Source organism: Calliopsis andreniformis, chromosome 4 (genome assembly GCF_051401765.1).
Source record: "Calliopsis andreniformis isolate RMS-2024a chromosome 4, iyCalAndr_principal, whole genome shotgun sequence".
NCBI lineage: Eukaryota > Metazoa > Arthropoda > Insecta > Hymenoptera > Andrenidae > Calliopsis > Calliopsis andreniformis.
The window spans coordinates 8,697,182-8,719,477 of NC_135065.1; the positions used below are offsets into that span (position 1 = coordinate 8,697,182).

The following is a 22,296-nucleotide window of genomic DNA, read 5'->3' on the forward strand; positions in this document are numbered from 1 at the left end:
TAACGATGCTTCCTCCTCCTAAGAAAACAATTCAAAGTGAAAGATGCGATAAGACGCGATTTCTCGGATGAAACAAATTATGTAAAAACTGGGGATCCGCCTGCGCGGGATCCAGATTTAAACCCAGATTAGCGAAATGCCCAAGGCCCGATTGTGACATACGACTTCAATATTTCACGCGCGCAGCCGTGGCGAGCGGATTTAAGCTCGCCTGTAATTTTCGATTTACGACGAGGGCCACGATCCTCTTAAACATTCAACGAGTCGACGATTTACAGGGACGAGACGAAACGTGTATAATTCACGTCCCTTCACCAACGCAACTGACAAACGATCTCTGCCAGAGCTGTGAGCGAAAATGGGCTAATACGGGAAAACCTGGGAAGGTTCCTCGTTGAAAAAAAGGAGGGATGGAATCGAGGGTGGAGCAGGGAGGAAGCAGCGAAACTTTTCAAGTAATACAGAGAAAGAAGCTCGAGAAACAGCGGCACGAAATCGATAGACGACGTTAGACAACGCTGTTAACAGACTTGCAGTAACAGTGGCAAGTTTTCCTGCGAAGCTTCCACGAGGAAAAAGTTCTTTGATTCGTTATTAAAGGGCAAGAGTAGTTTTTGCACTCCATTTTTCAATCAAGCTATTCTGTCAATTTTGAGTTGTCTCTGCGTGTATATACTGCTTCTAAATGTTTGCTGCGACTTTTCTACAGCTCGCATAAGTTTCTCATTTTTCTTACAGTTTATCTAGATTTCTTTTAAGTCTTCCTTAAGTCTCCGCTAGGTCTGTATTAATGATGTCCTACTTGCTTTCTAGTTCTCGTGTAACACTTTCCTTGATCTTCATGAAGGCTGCTGCAAATCCATTCTAAGGCTCCTTAGATTTCTTGTAAATCTGTCTCACATGCTTTTTAGATTGCGCCTAGAGCTTGAAACCTCTTTTGAGTACGATTAGACTCCTTAGATCCATCTTAAAGCTACTTAAAGCTTCTTATATCTCCGCGTCTCTGTATCTCTAATTCTCTAAGCCTTTTTAAATCTGTCTTAGATACCTTTCAGACCTTCCAAATTTCTCTCATAATACTCTGATATTCGTCTTAGATTTTCTTCCGGTCGATTCTCCAAAATTAGTTGCAAACTCACTTCCCTGACAACTTGAGCTTCTCACGCGGAAGAGAGTTATGCGAATTCAAATTCGTTCAAAGTCCTGACAGTGTCCCTGACATAGTATCTTCAGGGAAAACGCATCAGCCTCGGCTCCATTGTGATCTCCCTCGTGCTTGATACTCGTCGCATCAGTTGGCAGGGCCAGTATATAACCGGCAGCTACGTAAGGAAGCTGAAGCTTTAGGGATTTCTTTTCAGGGATGCAGAGGAACCACGATGCGCTATTGAATGCACGTGCAGTCTGCATTCACGGGGATTCAGAGACCAGGCTGGGATAGACCCACTTTCTTTGGAGTTATTCGTTTCTTTTCGTCAAAATTAGACCTAGGATGCAAACCTTTCGATGGACGCTCAGTTTGCTTAAGGGACCACCTAAATGTTAATCGAATTTTCTATTTCCTGGATTCCTTCTTGCTAAAATTATCTGTTTCTGTTTCCTATTCTAAATAAGTAAAAATTGAGTACGACCTCGACTGATCAACTTAGAACAGAATTCGAAATTAAAGTATCCCTTTAATTTCAAATTTTCCAAATTTTCTTAGGCTGTCATTAAGTCCTTAAAAGCCTGACTCAGAGAACCTGAATAATCAAGATCCCATTAACCAAGATTCTAGCACAAAAACAGAAACTCTACAATAATAAAGAAACCTATTCCCAAAACAGCGATTACAGAGAAACCATTATATTCAAACTCCTTCCAGAATACTCTCCAAAAAAAAATCGCTAGAGGCATCAAATTCTGAAGGCGTTAACTCGATGAAAGAATCCTCAAGAGATCCTAAAGAAGAAAAACTCAGCGCAGGATAACCCATTCCAGGCAACAACGCGTCCCATATATCGCGGCATCCTGCACCTTATGATCCAATAACACGAGGGGAGTATGCACCACGAGCTGCATCCCTAATGAACATTCGCGAGGATCCAATATGCGGTTCACGCGATCGGGCAGATTTAATATCCACCCGTGAAACGTCATTAAAGATGCAGTGAGGGTGATATCAGCATGAAGCTCGTTCGACGTTCCGACGCTCTAATAAGCTCCAGCGGTCGCTGGGCTCCTTCCCTGTTTGCCTGCGTGCATCCGTCGTCGCGACGCCGTCGACGAAGCTGTCCTGCGAGGCGTCGTTGTCCAACTAGCCGCGATATTCAACAGACGATGAACAGTAACGACGTTACGCGCGCCAAGTCCCCCGCAGGGGAAGCAACGCTGGCATAATGGGGAACAGAGTTCTTCGCGGGTGCACGCGCGTTCCCTTGCAGCAGCCAGTGTCAGCAGGACACGCTGCCGTATCGATTTGCCATTCGACTTGGGGATGGAGGCTCGATTCGATTATCGACACGCACGTCGTACGCGGATGCGAGAACAGGCTGCGAGTTTGCCCAAGTTAAATGGACGAATCGATCCTGTTGCCACATTGTCTAGGTTCTGCCAGGGTTTCAGACCACGCGTTCAGGCACTGGCAAACGGGACTGGCTTTGGAACGGGCTGTCCAAGTGATTGATATTTATCAATTTTGCTGGGGAACGAGGTATACGTGTGCAGGGTGACACCGAAACAAATGGGTAAACTTTGGCGGAGTATTCTGCTTCCCTTGAGGGTGAAATTTTTGCTTTCTGAGGTATGAACGGCAATTATTGCGAATAGCTATCGCGTATAGAACTATGATTATATTAATGATTGTACTAGTGGATTAGTTAAGGAGAGGCAGATGTCTCTTTTGAATTTTTACTTGGACACTGCGAAGTTATATTTCACTTTGCTAAGTAGAAAGTCACACAGGGAATATAAGTATTATGAAACTAAGTAATCGAATAAAATAATTTAATTTTTTACTTAGTATAAAATCACAAAAGTAACTGTTAAATCCATCTGACAGAATTGATTCCATAAGTAGAATGACAATGGATTCTGCACGAAACATGAACAAGAAGGTGAACCAGAAATGCAGAGAGAACTTTACTTACAGTTCAACGAGTGAGGAAGGAGTAGAACAATTTTCAGAGAAGTGAAGTGAAATTTTATTTTACGATTTCAGTTATGAACGAGGGACTAAGGAGAAGTGGCAATCTTCGACTGAGTATACAGACGAGGAATGCGAAGAGGAATCATGGCAGCAATAAAGTTACGTTAACTTTGGAGCACTATTAATGATAAGTAGAGCGCAAAGGTTAAAGTTCCTGGAACAATGCCTCAGAGACTTTGATTCTGGAGTTTCGTCTAGACGAGTTGAAAAGCGACATTCTCTCGAGTTTAAATTTGATACAGGATTGTCTATTCCACTTCCACGTATTATCCCGCGTTCGCAAACGAGTCAATTTCTCCTTGACCACCAGCGGAATCATCATAAATCACAGGGAAAAGTTAAAAATCCCCAGTGAGCTCGCTTCGTTGCGCATTAATCGTGACTCGTCCAAAATCTCGGTGGACCGGTGACAGCTGTTCGCACTGTAAATTAAAGAACACCGAATCCAGCCCATGTACCCGCGGATGCAGTAGATTGCTCGACGAGCTGAATTGCGAAAAATGCGAAATATCTGCGAGCTTTCCACGTTTGGCATTCAATCCTATCGTCTAGTGTTCATGTTATTCGCTTTTTCCAAGCACAAGTGATTGCCTCGTGCAGAAAAACCTGACCCTGGCTACTCCGCTAATCCCAGTATCATATAATTAACAAACTCAATTAAAAAGACTCCAGAGAAGATTCAATAGATATAAAAGTAATTACGAGCGATAAATAGGATGCTATGGTAGAGTGAATTAGTTTTGAAGTAGAAAAATCTGACCCTGGCTACTCCACCAATCCCAGTATCATATAATTAACAAATTCAATTAAAAAGACTATACAGAAGATTCAATAGATATAAAAGTAATTACGAAGGATAAATAGGATGCTGTAATAAAGTGAATTGGTTCTGAAATAGAGAATCGTGAAGAGAACAAAATTTCATACAGAGGTCGTTTCCATCAATCTTAATCTCTTTCCTACAGTCACTTCGACCACCGAATAACGCAATAATAGATTAAGCAATAGAATTCTAGAGGAAACACGTTCGATAGTTTCGACTCGGCCAGCTCGGCGGAGGAACGACTAAAACGGTGGTTCTCTGGAGCTTTCGTTGCCTGGAGGATTCAGGGAAATCCCATTTCCTGGGCCGAGGTGGAAATTGAATGTCACGGGTCGCGGGGGATCCCCTGTGACGGACAGAGAACAGCTAGCTTCCCCGTAAATAATAAATGCCCGCTAGGCTACTGCACTGGAGACTCGAACGATCCTTTTCCTACTGTGAAGTTTTCTTCCGATCGTGAAGACAGAAGACTGAGAAATGCGATTGTCAGAACGACGCAGAAATGTGAACAGCCTATGATAAATGGTGCTGGTGGAAAATGCGAGGGAGTTTATGTGGGTGGGTACCTGGTAGATAATTTTTCTTTCTATCGTCAACGGGGGTAGGTAGAAAATACTTATAGGAGAGGTTCAGATGTGACGCTCAACTTTTTATAAGTCTTGGAAATTTACAAATATACAGATATTCAAATATTCAAATCTTTAAATTTAAAAATTTTCAAATATTCGAATTTTTAAATTTAAAAATTTTCAAATATTCAAATTTTTAAACTTACAAATTTTCAAATATTCAAAACTTTCAATGTCTCAGCTAAATACTCAAATTTTGAAATATCCATATACTTGTACATAGTAAATTCAACTTAATTAGTTCTCCAAACTGACAACAACTTATTAAAAAGTGAACACTACATTCGCATTAAATTGTTCTCATTGAGGTAACAGCACCATCCACCACCCAAACCAAACAGTATCCCAGAAAATATAATATCCACGATTGGCACTTTCAAAAACATCGAATTCAATCCATTTTCAGATAAACTATGAAACTTGGCTCCCGATTCCATCAAATACCGAGAAACCCACATTTGCGTGGATAAACATCACAAAAGTCCTTCTATCCTATGCTCGAAATATTCCAAAGTCCCGCGCCAAAGCGCAACAGCAATTTCGTTCTCAATTTTGAGATTTCGAGGAACAAAAAATCTAAAACTATCAAAGAGGAAATTGAAAACGTCTTCCTTTATGCTTGCTCCTTTTCTCCATCATCTCTTACTCGACAGATGATTTCAACGACACCATTTCCATCCCCTAAAATCGACAGGGTCGCGAAAATACGAAATATCGGAGCAAGGAGCCTTAAAACGCGTTTCTCGATTCCCGATATGGAAAAGCTCGCGAATCTTTCGATGTTTCAGTTCGCAAAGACTGAGTACAAAGTTTGACGGGTTCTTTCGACGCACATCCCTTCACGCGAGCAGATTGTTCAATGCTCTTTGGAAAAGTTTGCCAGACGCTTCAACCAGGAGGAAACAATCGGAAGGCACCAGATGAGACGTGGAGGAGTATTTCGCAGCGGGACATTAGCGCGCTGACATTTTTCACCACTGAACTATATTTTAAGCCGCGACCTTTATCTCTGACGATGTTGCAGAGGTTCATCTGCAAATTGCTAAGTCTCTGCTGGACATAGTTCACCCTATGTGGAACGATGGCATGTTTGTTACTGAAGAACTGAACCTTAAGAAAATTAATTGTTTACCTGTTTACTTAATAATTCAATCGATGCTTTAGGCATTGGAAAGATTTGTAAAAGTTGTGAACTTATAATTACTTGGAATAATTTGTAATGCCTTTAATCCATACTTTGGATTATTGTGAATTCACTATAAAAAATGAATGGTAGTATTATACAGAAAATTCACAACCCTTGAGTTTATTAATCCCTGTAGTCTGTTAATGTACATCTTTCATGCCAAATATTAAAAGTTCGGACTTCTATTTGAGGCTTACGGCTCAGGGAACCTGCAGAGTTTTGCAAACTTGCAAAATTTGTAACGTAAACTATCAAAACTTTGAAGATTATCAAGGTATACACAGGAGCATCTTCAATTTATGAATACACCTACAACTTTTTTGCTTTACTAGCTCTTTACAACATTTACAAGTATCCTCAAATATTTATTAATTTTCCCTCTCTACAAATCCCAAATAAAAATTCGAAAAAATATAGTACAGTCTAAATGACAAAATCTATTAATCAAAACGTAACATTTCTCTAATTAACAATTATAATGATCCCACTCTCCTCACAAGGTATCTCAACGTAAACCAGAGGAGCGTACAAGAGATCGATACAATATCTTCGGTTAGAAGCTCGACTGGTTCTGAGATCAGAAAAATGTCACTTCGAGAGGAAACACCTTTCACTTTTCCGCCGCGTGGTCGCCATGGTAATCAAGCCTGCTCTCCATCCCGCCTTTTGACCTTTCATCCCGCGCCGTGGAAATTAAGCGGCTCTTAACAGACCGCTGGTTAGGAAAATCACCGACAAAATCGCGCTTAATACCCCCGTGGGATCGCTTTCAAGCACTTTTCAAGTCTAAGACGGGGTTCAATGGACCGACGCTGTCGGAAACTTTCAGATTACCCGACTCGCTGCCTTTCACAATGAATAAACGTAACGGAATTAACATCGGTAAGATGACCTCGAGAAAATAACTAACTTCACGCGAAACGATGGGATGAAATATCACGCGCACCTGGCGCGGGACTTGATGAAACGGACCAGCGTGACAAAGAAAGGGGAGCGTGAATTAAATATATAATAATTTATCCGAGCCCGACTGCAACCTGTACGCTCGCAAATTGAATAAACGGAAGTCCATAATTCACGAAGTCCAGCGGAGATATTTAAAATACGACGTCGCCACGTCATACCGCGAAGATTGATCGCTCGACTCCCGGTCGAAGCGTCGCCATAAATTACCCCTAGGGTCGTCGGCGCAATATTGAAAATATCGCGTAATTTTTTCGCAACACCCCATAAATTACGCGGTCGTCCACGGGAACCACGGAGAATGTACCAATCGATCCGAACTCTTCAACTCGCCACCCCCGTATGATGTATACCAGATAACTAAGTGGAGTAGGTCAACGATAAGCTCTCCACCAATATCTATCAGCTGTCAGCCGAAGGAGAACGTCCCTATCAAACGTGTTCACGGATCCCTCTCGGGGGCCATTATTTTTCCTGCTACCTTTAAACAAGCTCCGACTTATCGAGGGCTTCCGTATTTCATGTATTATCGAGAGAAAAAGCTTCCAGTAGACCTCAATTCAGGCCTCTTTTAACGCCTGACCTTAATACCCCTGTTCCCTTAACATTCGAATCGCGGTGCAAGCTAATGGACGCGTGACGTTTAATCCCCTACGGGTACGATATGGATCACAGTATTTACTCTAATTCAATTTTTAGTATTTGCTACGAGGGACATGCACGATCGATTTACAGAGAAAATAGAAGGATATGAATTTTCAGAATTGTATCGAAGAGAATTTGTAGCTTTTGAGCGATGTTTGGATTTTGTTGTGGAACTCCTGCAAGTTTTGTGAGCAACTGTGCGAAACTTTTGTACGTGACTGGAGTGAAGCTCGTCAGATAGAAGATTTCAAAAGAACGGTGGGTAACATCGTTAACAATTTTCTTCTGGGTTTAAGGCGAACCGAGCTGTGTGGTGGAAGCAGATGCATCTATCATCCTTTCTGCCTCTTGAATTTCAATTGACTTGCTCACCTCTTTGTAGTTACTTAAGTGCTTAGGCACTTTATCCCTGTTTGACGTGTATGATGTGTCGTCTTTAAGATATCCCGATGGGATTTTAGCGGAGGTACACGATATACGATTTATGAGGAAAGATCCTGTTGAAACTTTAACCACTCTTTGCCATCCATTGACACGGTAGTTTTATCGCCAAAGAAGCTTCGATTTTTGTTACTTTTATATGAAAATAACAAACCCCAACGTACTAAAATTTTAATAAAAAATTCTGTATCGTTAAAAATTTCGAATTACACAAATTATAAACTCTCTAAAATATATGACAAACTTATCAAATTTTGAATCCTCTGAATTCTACATATTCCAAAATTTTATATTGTACAAATTGTTAATTCCTCAAATCCTGAATTTCTCAAACGAAATATTCTAATTTCAATGAACGACATTGTAAAAAGATTGTTCATAAAAACATCACATAGAACAAAGCACTTGTCGAATCGAAGAAAAGCTCGCTTTTTCACCGTCTAAAGATATTCCATAGTTCGCGGGACAGCGAGAAAAAGGATCCTTTCTTCGGAATATTTTAAACGTACCGTGGTGTAAAGCCATAGTGGGAGAGATTTATTCGCACAGAATCGCGTCGCGCATTTTTCTCGCGGCCGTTATTTAATAATAGAGGCAGGATAGAATTTAAAGTAATCTTTTTTTCTACCCGGATCTAGAGAGTAATCAGGCAAGCAGACGTGATGTGAATTTCATCCCCTGTTAGGAGGGGCGAGTTCACGGAGGCTCTTGCATAACGTTGACAAAAGAATTTCTCTAACCCTTGTACACTATTCAAACAACTGTATAAAATAGTGTGAAAAGTATTTCACCACGAAAAAGAGGTCAGCAAATTTCAAATAAGTAGAATTCTTATCACAGAAGCACTGGAAGTAAAAATTAAGTTTTAGCTGAAATTAAGTTAAAGAAGTTCAAAATTACTTTGACCGAATTTAAAATTACTTAAATCGATACAAGAGTTAAAGCAACTTCGTACATAATGTTCAAAAAATTGCTACAAATTTTCTGAGAGCCTTCCATTTCTACAGCATAAAAAAGGACCTTTTAATGTTTCAAATCACTGTATCAACTCTTCGCCAGAGCAATTTCCTACGCGTTCATCCGAAGGAAAAGTAAACGCCAGTTTCTATTAGTGCCTAAAAGTTCGATTGTTTGCATCCACGACGCCGCTGAAGCAGAAGAAAGCAAACAAGCGAAAGTGTGTCTCAATCGGGAAGAAACGCTTCGTTGTCAGACGCAATCAGCATTCAAAGTCTGCGACACGGGAGGTGCGCCTCATTAAAACGAAACGCAGCTCACAGTCGTCGCATGAAAATTTCATGCGTTCCCGCGTGACTGCAAAGTCATCATGCATCAGTCCCACAGCTGATACTTAAACAGCCTCACACGTTCTTTGTAATCAACGCAATCCCCTCTAATTAAAAAACTATCTGCTTCCATTCTCAATTCTCGAACCCATCAACTCCTCCGTCGACTGTTTAACAGCCAACGCTTTGACCAACGAAAGCTCACAAATTTTCAATCTAGCAAGTTCCTGAATTCACGAACGATGAATTCATCAGGAGGTGAAATATTGCTCGGAACTTCGTTCGTGAAATTCAGCTCCCAAGAGGGAAAATTTAAAGTCACCGTAGAAAATTCTCGGCAACTCGGTGAGACAAGGACTACGAAGGGGGAGCGTAAGAAATGGGACGTACCTAAATCCATGAGGTGTTCCTCGCCAAAGTGTCGCTCGGCGTGAACATGAAGAAGCCCGAAAGCGAGCTGCATTCCTGTAGTGAGCAACAGGGCGAGGAAACCGGCTGCGCAGACCAACCACCCCCAGCCACCATCTGGGTAGAAATGTGTTCGCATGCCGGCGACGTCTATGCCTGAAGGGAAAGATTACCCTCTTTACGATTTCGTCGTTAAATTGCGCCCTCCTGCTCTCACCAACGCGAACAATACAGCTACCCGACAAATTGTTTTTCTCGTTCAGGCTTCCATTTCGACATTCAGTTCTCACTCTAATCTCATAAAATTCTCCGCGTGATCTACGCTCTCTCTGGGTCACAATTTTCGAAGAAATATAGGCGTTTCGAAGTTACAATGTCCAACTATGTCGAAGTGTTTTATAACAGAATTCTCGAATAAAGATGGAAGATTGAATACTTTTCATTTCCCATAAGAGCTATATTAAAATCGCTAAATATTGTAATATCGTACCTTCGCAAAACAGCTGGCAAAAGCAGCGATATTATTAACTTTGAAACACCCTATATGCAGTAGAAGTTTTATCCAAATTTTTATCCAAAATAATTTTATGAAACTAATTGCTAGACTGGGGATGTTTATTCATTTAAGGGAAATTTAAATATGTAAAAAAGTCACTATTGCAAAATTTCCAAAATAAAGCACACACTATACTGTCTAATAAAATTAATATCAACAATTATATCTACCTCCTAAATATTTCATTCATTACATTCATAAAACAAATTGATTTGGAAGAACATCCACCGTCTGATAATTCTCTGCTCATACTCCTGAAATGTCTTCCAGTGATAAAACCTTAAACACTCACCGAAAACAAAAGGTTAACAACCGAGAGGCGGTTTGAAGACCTTTTCGAACGTGTTTAATAAAAAGTCAGACTATCTCTGTGGACGTTAGCGTCGTACCTGGTCGACGAAAGGCAGGCACACAGCGATGAAGGCTCCTCAAGTCTCCGAGCACCCAATTATTGTTCCCGGCGATGCTCTCGTCAGGGTCCATGTACCGCATCCGAGTGTCTGAAAAAGTGGGAAGAGAGACGAAAGAAAATAAGAAGACGAAGAATCTGAAAGGGCAAAGTTCGCGGACGATCTTCGTAACTCGGTTAAATGCAAATCGAGAGAGTCGCGAGGATTAAACCCTTTAGGATTACATTCGCCTGTTTTTGCGTAATTCAACGATATATTTGCAGGGAGTTAATTACACCGCGAACGCGGCAACAGAAGCGACCAATGAATTAGCGTGGCGGCCTGTTTTGTGCCTTGCTAAGCCAGGCGATAAAGATAAGCACTGTTTACCGTGAAATCGGTATTATTAAAGATGGAGGTCGCAGCAACTTGGAATGAATTTATTGCTTGCTTGCGCAAATTCGTATAACATTCGTATAATATTGTTAACGGTACTGGTATTAACAGGTATTCGTTCTAACAAGCGTTAGTGGAATTCAATTGGACTGTCTGACCAACGCGGTATGATTCTACTGATCCCAGTCAAACACTTTTTAAGCTCTCGTTTGCAACTTTAATGGCTTGTGTAATTAATTTTACACAAAACAAGGATACTAATTCACTCGTTAATAATAATTAACACGACGTTTCATTTTTTAAAAATCACATGTAAATAGAGAAAGAGAAAAAGTGAATAACGTGAGCAGACAGTAATAATGATGGAGAGCAGAGCAAAGTACGACACACATTTTTAAATTCTAGCTGTCCAACAGCCACCAAATGTTGCTTTTTTCCCTTGGTCAATTACGACGAACAACATAAAAGAAGAGTTAATTATTTCGACACAAGAAACTTCAGCCAAATTTGTCTTCACGGAGTTAACCAGCATCTAATCGATTCAGAGTTGAGTTTCAGCCAGGTCATTTGCATTTTCATGGTACTCCAGTCTCTCTTGAGCATATATATCTTAATGAAGATTTCAATCAATTAAAGAGTATCGAAAAAAAGACTTAAGATAATATCAGTGACGTAACACTTTGTGGAGTAATTTTACTTCTCAAACTCATAAGTACCACAGCGACTAAAAAACTAAATTTCTCTTGAGCTCACGAGATTTCGAAATTTATAAAATTTCACCACCTAATCAACGAAGAACGCTTTGCAAACACTCATTAGCACAGAAAGAACCTCAACACTGAGCCAAGTCCATTTCAACTGGCTTCCCACTCCCAATTTCAATTTTTTGATACTGTCTCAATTTTCCTCGGTCTAATCACAACAAAAAAATATCTAATTTTCTTAATACCCCTTCTTATGAACTCCCATTGCTTCGAGGCTGAAACATTCTTAAAAAGGAAGACTCTTTTAACCACGTATCTCACAGAGCTCGTTGCAGAGTAACAGCAAGCAAAGAGGAAAAGTAGAAAGGAACTTTTTCCATAGCAGCTGATATCATAATACCCAGGATTCGGCCGCAAATGCGAATCAGAGGAAAAGATGAAATATTCTTAATTACCCCGAGGGTAGTGGGGGAGAGATAAGCGAGAAAGTCGGCCGAGAATGGACCGCGAGGTAAAAAATGGACGAAGAACCAGAGTGGTCTGTGTCGGAAGGGGCGGCTAGAAAAATTGCGGGCCTTTGCGATGAAATTGCTGCGAAAGGAATTACGAGGCTTTCTAAGAGGTGGTAAGCCTCTGATGCTACCCATGAATCATCGTCTTGATACAAAACTAACGACCAGAATATTGGGGAATTTCTTTCAGGAAGGAATTTCAAAAAATAGTGTCATAATTTTTATCATCTGCTATTTCACTTATCTGTAACTGTCCAGTGCAGATTGTCAAACGAGGTGATAAATAATGAACCAATTGCAAATCAGTCGTGGAATAATGATTGATGTGACTTTTCATGTATTTGTAAATGAAATTGTATATTAATAAATGTGTTATGATGTTCATCATGTATCCTGTCCGATGGGAAAATATACTCTACATTAATTAATTAATGTGTAAATTGCAACTTTACGTTTCATGATATTTAATATTCTGTTAAAAGCTACTCGAAGCTTTTAGTAGAATAGAATTTATTATTGAAATAAAAATATAGACAAACAGAATTTTTACACAGTATTCCTTCCTTAAGTCTTCGTTTCAAGTAGAAATGAAGAAGAATAGACTTCCTGATCGAACCTTCGAGCTGAGATATGTGCTCGACGCGAGAATTGTCAAAAATCAAATGGTAGAGGGACCAAGAGACAAACAGGCATCCCTTGAAAGGTTTCGTAGATTCTCGATAGCGTGAAAGAAGCCGCAGCATCGAGGAATTTTGAAGGAAATACGACGATCTAGTTCGCGAGGATCAGTTGCGATGGCTGGGGGTTGCCTCGATCATGCAACGATACTGAGATCGCGTTGGTTTCTCGGAAAATTGTTTTCTTGAAACCAGCAATTTTCTGCTGAAATATGTCGCGGTCGTCATGCCTCCCTCAAAATCCGATTTCTTTAAATGGAACTTACGGAAAGTTTCCTATTACCTTAAATTTCGACGACTTTTCCCGACATAAAATATAACCTACTTTCTTTAAAATAAGTAGTGTACAAAAATAAGCTGCCTAATAGAATCGTTACAGTGGAAATTGACTTTTCTAAAATTAATAAAATTTTCCGGTTATCCTAGTTAATAATATTGAGAAATTACTCAGTGAAAAATGAGGTATTCTTATTCAGCAATAAAAAAAAACTGAAAAAAATTCTTTTGGCCAAGAGACTTAAGTAGAAAATATTTCAGGCTATACTACTTAAAAAGCGTATCTGAATATTTTCCTATATTCACAAATCTTTTCACAGCTTCTATGGGTGTAAATATCTTACGGAGTATCTAGAAAGATGTACTTAATCCCAAAGTAAGAACTCGTATACATATGTACAGAAGACAAGCTAAAAGAAGCGGCGCAAGTGATACAGGTCCGCCTATGCTCAGACACGTGTTGCTCCCAATACAGAAGTAGCTTCATTTCTCCGAAATTTTTGCTAAACACACTACACTTCAAACAGTCACAAATAAAAACTTCTAAAAAATTCCAGCTTTTAAAAATTCATAAAAAAATTACATAAAAATTCCAAATTCTTCCAACATCCTCAAAGTTCAAAACAAATAACCAACCTAATAGCCACGATAAAATATACTGATAGAGTTCTAACGCGTCAACTTTCAAAATCGTTCGACTTTATCCTCGACAGCTGCAGGAACAATGAACTGCCGAAAATGGAAAATCCCAGAAGGGAGTAAGTAGCGCGACAGCTCAGCCGACGACCGAGAAGCGAATCGCAAGGCTCGGAGTGCACGAAAGTGTGCTTGAGTCGATGAAAAATCAGTGTCAGATGTCGTCAACAGCTTCTCCACAGGCTGGTGGAAGATTACAGCGCGCTCGCGCGATACACTGGAACAAATGCCGCCCCCCTAACGCCTTGTTTTCCAGAGCAACATAATCCAACGCAGCCTGCCTCGGTAATATATCTCCCCAGCGCCATCCGATTTATCTGAATTTACTTCCGGTCGAAACGCTCTAGTTTCCTGGCGAGGAACGAGCGGCTGCTACGCTTTATGGCGCGATCGCTATCGCAAACGTTTGGGTGCAATCTCTTGGCGGATAATAATGGAGGAAGAAAATATCCGACGCGTGGAAAATGGACTTTTGTTTCCTTATGATAATGCCAGAGTGTGTGGAGAATTGAGGGGTTTATTATGCGTCTACTTCTGAATAATAAATATGTATTTTGCTTGTAATAGAAGGTCTTTAGAATCTCGATTAAAATCCTAGTCTTATGTGACTAATTTGGAACCTTTTTTTATAAAAATTATTCAATTTTGCGGCATTCCGTTTCTTTTTAAATCTACGAGACATATTGCATCATATTTCTCTGTTTTCTTTCTTTTGTTTTGGAAAAGAATGTATGTGTAGTGCTAATATTAAATAAACCGCGATTTTTCAGGTATATTAAATACAATATCATAGACAACCAGACGTGATTTTCTTTCACGATTGATTCAATTAGTAAAAGCAGACCACGTTTCTTCTCTTGTGTCTATTTTCAACTCTTTTTTCTGTTTCTTTCCGTGAATTCGCATTGTCTCAAACTTCCTGACATTTTCTACCGACATCTCAGTTCGTCTAGTAATTTTTTAAACAATACAAGGACGGAGTTGCTTTCCTTTCAGCGAGGCAAGCTGTTCCAAGCCCGTTTCCTTTCTTCCGCGTCCACAAAGGCTGAACTCGATAAATTGGGCTATGATGAAAGGGCTGGCAGAAGCCGGAAGAACAAAAATCAATTCAACTCGAACGAACATATTGTCTTTTGAAGGGATCGCCATAATCGATAACAGCCAGTATGAAATCATGCCCCAAATTCGAGTGCACTCTTTTCCTTAAAGACGTAATAAAAGCGAGCGAGGGTATTTACAGGAACAATGATTGCGTCCAGTGAATACGAAGACTTCGGGAACGAATGCTGGACGAGCACGAAGTACACTGAACTTATTCCACTTATGTCTGACAACGGAAGGAACGTTTCACTTATCTGGCCAATGCATATAAACACATATTTCTGAAAGACACCATTCACCAACCTCTTTAAAATTTTATGAAGTCACTTCTGAATGGATGCTAGCTCTTCGAAATTTTCAGGAAATGGGAAATCATTAGAATTTCAAATAATCTCCAGGAAGAGGTAATTTAGAAGCACCGAATTAATTTACATGCCTAATATTCGCCAATATAAAAAGTGACTCAAAATTGAACCGAGAAAAAAGAATCTAAATCACGAATAATTTACCATAATCCTTATTTTCTTCCTATTTAAGGATAAAATTTTACCATACACCCACGCGTATTAAATGCGTTAAGCTAGTTCATGTTATTCTTATTACACCTACTTAAAATTAACTACATCCATCCGTATTACCATTAGATATGCTCCTGCAACGAAGAGATAGAATGCTCGTAATTTGACATGCTCCATATTCCGTTGTTCCCAGGCTCAGCCGTACGCTGGTGAATATTGAACAAAGTCGCGGAACTTCGTAAAAGCGGATTAGGCCAGTTTCTTAGCGGGCGAGCGTTCTCGCGACAGCAACGGAACGAAAACAGAGGTATCCAAGATTATGGTGAAGTTTACTGCGGCGACCGAAAGGGTACAGGGGTTATTGTTCTCAGGGATTCGCGAAGAAAGTTGTGCAATCTCGTTGAAAGATGTTTCCCCGCAAATGGAATGAAACGCAAAACAGACCGTCGGACAAGTTAAATTAAAGCACGCCTCTGCCTCTCGCTGGATGGATCGTAGAAAAATTCCTGGGGATTACTTGAATCGCGTCCGCGGAAATATCGAGATCTAGGTCTCTTCGTTTGCTGGCAATAGTATACGGTAGACAACAGGAATTGCCGAAGCGATATTTGTGTCGTTCGAGTTCTATGGAGATTATTTCAGAGCTGTAGAAAATGCATGCGATGATGGAAAAACCGAGAGCAGTGGGAAGAGTATTGAAAGAGTGGAAATAAATAGAAGTCCATGAAAGTAGTTCTGTTGGCTCTAGAGTAGTCAAGGCGCACTAAAATCCGTAAAACTATTGAAAAAGACTTCGAGGGTATCAGGCTTCAGTAGCCATAAATTTTCAGCTTAAAACATCAGGGATAATAATTCATACGACTGGAACCTTTATGTAGCTTCACAAAAATTCTGTAGAAATAAAATCCTCCTGATGTCTCTAGAATCCTATACCCAGACGCAACTAGCAACGATAGGAAAGTTTTCAGTAGCTACCACTTCAAAGATTCAGAGTTCCCACATCAAAGTACTTCTTACAGAACAACATCCAATTAACAGCGTAGAGGCCATTGCCCATTCTGAACCACAATCCTCGCTTAATCCTTTCCACCCTCGATCCCACAAACCCTCTAAAAACAACATTCCTCCCATTGACCTAATAATGTTAATCCTTTATTCTACGACGAGATTCCATAATTTCTGCTTCGCCAGTGGACCGCGGGCAATTAACACTAATTGAAACACGATCGTAACTCACCACCATGGTAGGAGTTCCCACGGTGAGGGGTGTAGACCCCGTTCCTCGGCTCGGGACAGTGGCTCGGCGTGTAATACTGCATTGGATGGTGCACGTAATTGTTCGGTGTGCTGGGCACGTGCACTGGGTGACAGTGCATGCATCTTCGCGGTGTCTCCGGCACGCCCTGAGGAAAGAGAAAGTGTCCTGCAATGCACGAACGAAAAGGCGATGGTAATCGAACCGTGAGCGCGTGTAGGAGCCTTGGCATCGCGGTACCCTGGAAAATCGACGTCGTCGAATCTCCACCGATGGCTGAGGAGCGTCGCGCGCGCGGAATACCGATCAGGGGGGATGAAATGGCGCGACGTAATTCTCGTCAGGATCCTCGGATCAATGATTTGGCCCCGGGGCGAACGGAAACGGTGAACGAACGTCGATTCGTGGCCCTGTAATTAAATGCTACCGTCTGGCTGACTAGGTCCTCTCGCCGAAGATTGCCTTTCGATGATCCCCTGACAACGTAGACGAAATTCTCATGAACATTGGCGAATCTTGCAGGCTCAAGCGTGATATCGGATTTGGAGTTATTGGTATGTTCAATACCCAACTTTCTTCACAGATAGTTTAGTAGAGAAGTGACCCGTTGTAGTTACGAGTAATGTCCTCAAGATTTTGTTCCTTGCTTCGTTAAACTAGGGGACTTTGTGAAATTTAAAATATCTTTATAAAATTAAAATAAGATGAATGTGAATCTTGATAAATATTCAGACTTTCAAATTGTGAAATTTTCAAATATTCAAATTTCAAGTATTCAAATATTCAAATTTTCAAATATTCGAATATTCGAATATTCAAATATTCAAATCTTTAAATTTGAAAAACATTCAAAAAACTCAAATTCAAAAGATATTCGAATTCTCAAATTTACCATTTACTAATTCAAACCCCTCACGTACCTTCTATTAAATTAAATTTTAACTAACAAACAAACTCCCAAGAAAATTCAAAAATTTCAAGATATGAACTTCAAACCCTGCAGTTTCTGGCCTCAAACTTCCCACGTGAAATTAGAAACGAACTACCAACGTGTTTACTTCGAAGTTTGATCGAAGTACCAGTGCCCTTTGTCTGCGATACGACAGATATCTCAAGACAAAAGCAAAACTTGTCCATTCAAAATAATTCCAACAAATACCAAAGACAGAAATTCTCCTACACATCCTATGCCTAGAAAGCACTTTGCCATGACTTCCATCTGAACTTTGGGGGAGTCAATTGTCAACGTTCGAACTACACAAGAGCAAAGTACCAGAATTTCCAACACAGACGACTCTCCGCGATCGATGCTCGTCCACCGAAAGAAAGGGGACATCGAGGAACAAGAGAGACGCGTGTTTTTACCGCGATGCACTAACTGGCCCGCGTGTTTCCTAGAAAAACGTGGCCGCGATGGGAAACGACGAGGAGCCAACTGTTTTTATTACCTGCATGGAGTGCTGGGATCGCAACGATCTTATCGAGCCCGCGGGGTGCAGGGAGGGCACGCTACCTCCGAAGCTCATCGCGGAGTTCCTGCATCCGCCTGGGGTGGACCAACCCCCACGGACGCTGGCCGAAGTCCACCCCATCCCGTTGCCGCAGTCGTCCACCAGCATTTTCACGGCAGACCGTGCATTTCACTGACCCTTTCTCTCTCTACCACTGGTCGATTGGTCGTTTCAAGCTCACTGATTGTCCACTTCGAGGTAATTACAGATGGGGATTCCGACGCTCCGAGGTGTTTCTTTAATCGCCATTGACGCGGCGATCTTCTCTCTCGAACGTTAATTCGATGACATTCCACGAGAACCGTGACGCGAACTGCTTCAGAACTGCCACCTGAAGTGAGAAATATTGAAATTTATTAAGAGAATATTCGGTGAAATATTTTATATTATATAGGTATAGGTCATCCGAAAAGTTTTTGCGTGGATTTCAAACGAGATCTATTTAAATGAGATCATTATTTTGTAGGAAGATTTGTTTTCAGAATTAAAGCATCGCTAAGAAGTTCTTTCGGAAGACCTATTGCTTTTAGCTGATTGTAAGAATGTAGATTAAAAAGGAAACTTTAGTACCTAATGTTTGTAGAGTTAAGGCACAATTTTTCTTGCACAATCTGTAAAACGAACTTCCATGTTATTTCTCGATTTCAGAGTAAAAGTTTGTATTGCTTTGAAAGAGTGATAAATAAAAGAAGAAGAGTATAATTCCTTACCAAGATTGCTACTGATAGACACTACATCTGCTTGACGAGCCATAAACGCTAACGATTTGAATATTATGGATGAGAGTGCAGGCGAGATAGTGTTGAATGAGAAGAAGATTGTGATGGATTAAGTCTGTAAATTCTCACCAGGCTTCCTCGGAGCCTTCAGATAACTTAAAAGTGTTGTCACGGATATCTTAAGAGCAGTTGAAGCGCTGAACTCGAAATTCTATGAAAAATAAAAGCTAAAAATTCTATGAAAAATTATAATTATTACAGTATTTCATCTCGATCAACATTTCACAGCCATCGATCCCTCACTTCACCTGCACGCTGAACGCATTACCAACAGAAAAGGCTTCACAGTTTCAATAAAAGACGAACGCAACGTTTTATTCGCCCACTCAAATGCGCTCTATCTCCCCCATTAAAAATATTACAATTCGAGTCCTTTGGCCAAGAATCCCCGCGGAAACGGTGCGCGTTAGCAGCAGAACAAACATCAAAACCGTAAAAAGGCCAGTTCGTACGTCCTCCCCAGACAGCGAGCATAAAACGAAGGGAAAAAAAAGGAACAATTCGCGTGGCTCGAAGCCTAAAGTAGTTCACGTCACGTTTGCCTTAATCTCGAGTTCGAGTGAAAAAAAAAACACGCGCACAAAGAGGGAGGAGAGAGAAAGGGCGAGTGAGAGAAGCAAAAAGCAAGGGAAACTTGCAAAGAGCAAAACCGCTTCATCGTAACCATGCCAAGTTTTCGCGAGCATCGTACATCTTGCGGCTGCATGGGATGCATTTGTATGCAGCAGCGAGCTCAGCGACTCCGCCACGGCCGTTTTCGAAATATCCCCAATAACGTTGCGCATGCACGCTGTGTTCGTCGTATGTGACGGGCACGACTGTGTTAATTGGACGATTCTGTGCCTTCGTGGACAGTGTGTTAAGGGAAATTAAATACCGACAGCGTCCTGGTGCGTGGATGCGTTGCGTTTGCTGGTTTTCCGCATAGATTGCCAGTGGAAGCTAACAAGGACGCTTGGTTTATTGGGATCTGTACTTGGTAACGTTTTTTTGTACAGGACAATTGGATTGCAACAATTGGGGGACCAGTAACGTTGTAACGATGGCTCCTGCTGCATGAAATTCAGCGCATCGTGACTGTCGGATAACAAATGTCTACAACGAACCTGATTGCAGTCATTTTTTATACTTTTAGTTGCTGTGATCTGTAATATGTGAGAGCAGTTTGTTACACGCGGAATGTGAGATGTGAAGCTTTTAAAGCTCAAATTTCAGTCGTTAGGATTCTTCATGCGTGGAACACTGTGTGTACTAGTATTCATAGCACACGAGAGCCGGTGACTAGAATTTTGGAAATGAAAAGCTTCAATGTTATGATTTTCGAAACATGAGCTTTGAATATTGCGATTTTCAATCCGTCGATTCCTCTCGTTACTATTTGCAACGCGTTTTCGTTCGACTCAATGACAGGATTTCCAATTGGTGAAAATCTGGGGGATAGAACATTCTCTGCGTGTGGTAGTCGAGTGTTAAATATTATCCTTCTGGCGCTGGAAATTCAGGTTCAAAACTGAGAATTTTCAAGCGCTGCGACTCAATTTATTACAGCACTTGTGAAACTTGATTAACTGGATACCTACACCAGGAAACATAGATACTTAAAAACTCTATATTTATGAATCCCAGTTTCTAGTATTTCCAAAAACCAGAAAATATAATTTTGAGCGTTTTGCATAACATAGATCACGGTTACTATCATTTCTGAAGCATAATAATCGATCACTACTATACCAAAAATTAGCAATTAAATTTTTCTCCTGATCCCAGCTTTCATCCTCAGAAAAACAAATTCAGAAGCTCCTAAAATTAACTCCTCCTTGAACGATATCTCAGCGAGATCATATCAGTTCCAAGAAACTTACGATTTCCAATGTTGATCCAATGACCAGTCGCCTCGTGAACTCGATATAGCAGTAACAGGGTCGCGACTGTGCAGCAAAGTTCTACAATAAGGGGGAAGAGGCGGAGGCCAGAAACGAATGGTGGATTTGTATTCCCCGCTGGCGTTCAACATATATTTCAACTTTACCGCCGTTCGCGAAAAGGAGGAGTTCTCGTAGCAAGTGCAAAAACAACGGGACCGTAAATCTGCTTCTAAAACCGTTTTTAATCGAAATGCCCAGGGTAAGGCTCCGGCAAAACGTGTCTCGCAACGGAAGTCAGCCACCGACGCACCAAGTCGTTGAAACTTTTACTGGCGCTGCTATAAGTGAGCAGAAGCTGAGGCAGTTTATAACATCTTTGAAGTTCTGATGTTGAAGATGATATAAGAATTCTAGAAGCATTTCTTTACTTTTGATAGCGGTCTGTATTTAAGTTACCTTCTTGCATTGTAATATCAATGTTGAATACTGTACAGAGCTGAAAAGGCTGCATCTGGAAAAATTGCAGACGTACGCGATTATTCTAGACAGGACCACCTGAATTTGTATGCATTTTGGGACGTAGTATATTATTGGCCAAAGTGCTCGTAAGTGACTGCTAATTAAGTCTAAGTTAAAACAAGTTACCTTCTCGGTTTTTAATAACCCTTGTACACAGAAAATTATTACTACGTCAACATGTGTCTCAGATGCAGCTTTACCAACTCTACACAGTAGACATTACAACGTCAAAAACCATAGATCAGACAGGTCTATATTTTTCATATAAAAAAAACCGTTTTATTTCAAATGCTACGTGCTTCTTAAAAAACTCTACAACTCAGTATTTCTACCCTCCATACAAGAAATCCTCTGAGCAGACAAACCACTTCCTCCCAACGCGTGCTCAACTCCAATAAAAACAACCCTTTTCCACGTCCATCATTTGCATCCTCTTCAGAAAGGGGACACCATCAGTCTTCCAACAAGAACGAGGGAAATCACTGTGCACACTGTCGCAAGATCCTCCCGTTCTTAAAAAGCCTGGGTTCAAAGGCTTTCCAAGACCCGCAGGCCTGCCAATCTCCCCCAGGAGCGAGGGTCCAACAAAACCACCCTCCTTCAACTCACGCCAACCCCGTGTGTATCTTCCACCGTTCATATTCCCCTGTGCTGGATGGAAGTCGAGTATTAGGGTAGTCTGGCGAAAGATGCCAGTTGACACAGGCTACTTCCGATCGTGGCTAGATAGCAACTCGATGGTCGTCCATGGAGGGTGGATAATCCCGCTAGATTGAATCCACTGTGGAGCGAACCATGTGGTTTGCGATCGTGGGACCCTGGGTGTCGAGCCGCAACTGATTCCATATGAAAACATCACCAAGAGGCGTACAGGGACTGGCGAAGACGGAACAGAGAACAAATTGTCATCTTCCAAGCCCCTCCTGATCCTCCCTTCGCGATGGGGTGGATTCGAGCAGAGCAAGTTGGACCAT

General features: G+C 41.0%; 1 protein-coding gene across 7 annotated transcripts in view; it reads right to left on the bottom strand.

Moving 5' to 3' along the window:
- Nucleotides 1-22,296, bottom strand: part of LOC143178094 (monocarboxylate transporter 10) — a 97,441-nt gene that overhangs the window by 32,201 nt on the left and 42,944 nt on the right. For 4 of the 7 annotated variants that reach the window (XM_076376547.1, XM_076376549.1, XM_076376545.1 and 1 more), the window contains 4 exons: nt 18,097-18,490; nt 16,631-16,796; nt 10,514-10,624; nt 9,551-9,724 (listed from right to left, as the gene is read on the bottom strand). In XM_076376547.1, coding sequence (XP_076232662.1) covers nt 9,551-9,724; nt 10,514-10,624; nt 16,631-16,796; nt 18,097-18,267 — 622 coding nt within the window. In that variant the 5' untranslated portion in view covers nt 18,268-18,490. Of the gene's footprint in view, nt 1-9,550; nt 9,725-10,513; nt 10,625-16,630; nt 16,817-16,888; nt 16,988-18,096; nt 18,491-18,729; nt 18,857-22,296 lie in introns of those variants that run through there. The other 3 variants (XM_076376548.1, XM_076376551.1, XM_076376550.1) reach the window with 3 other exon arrangements.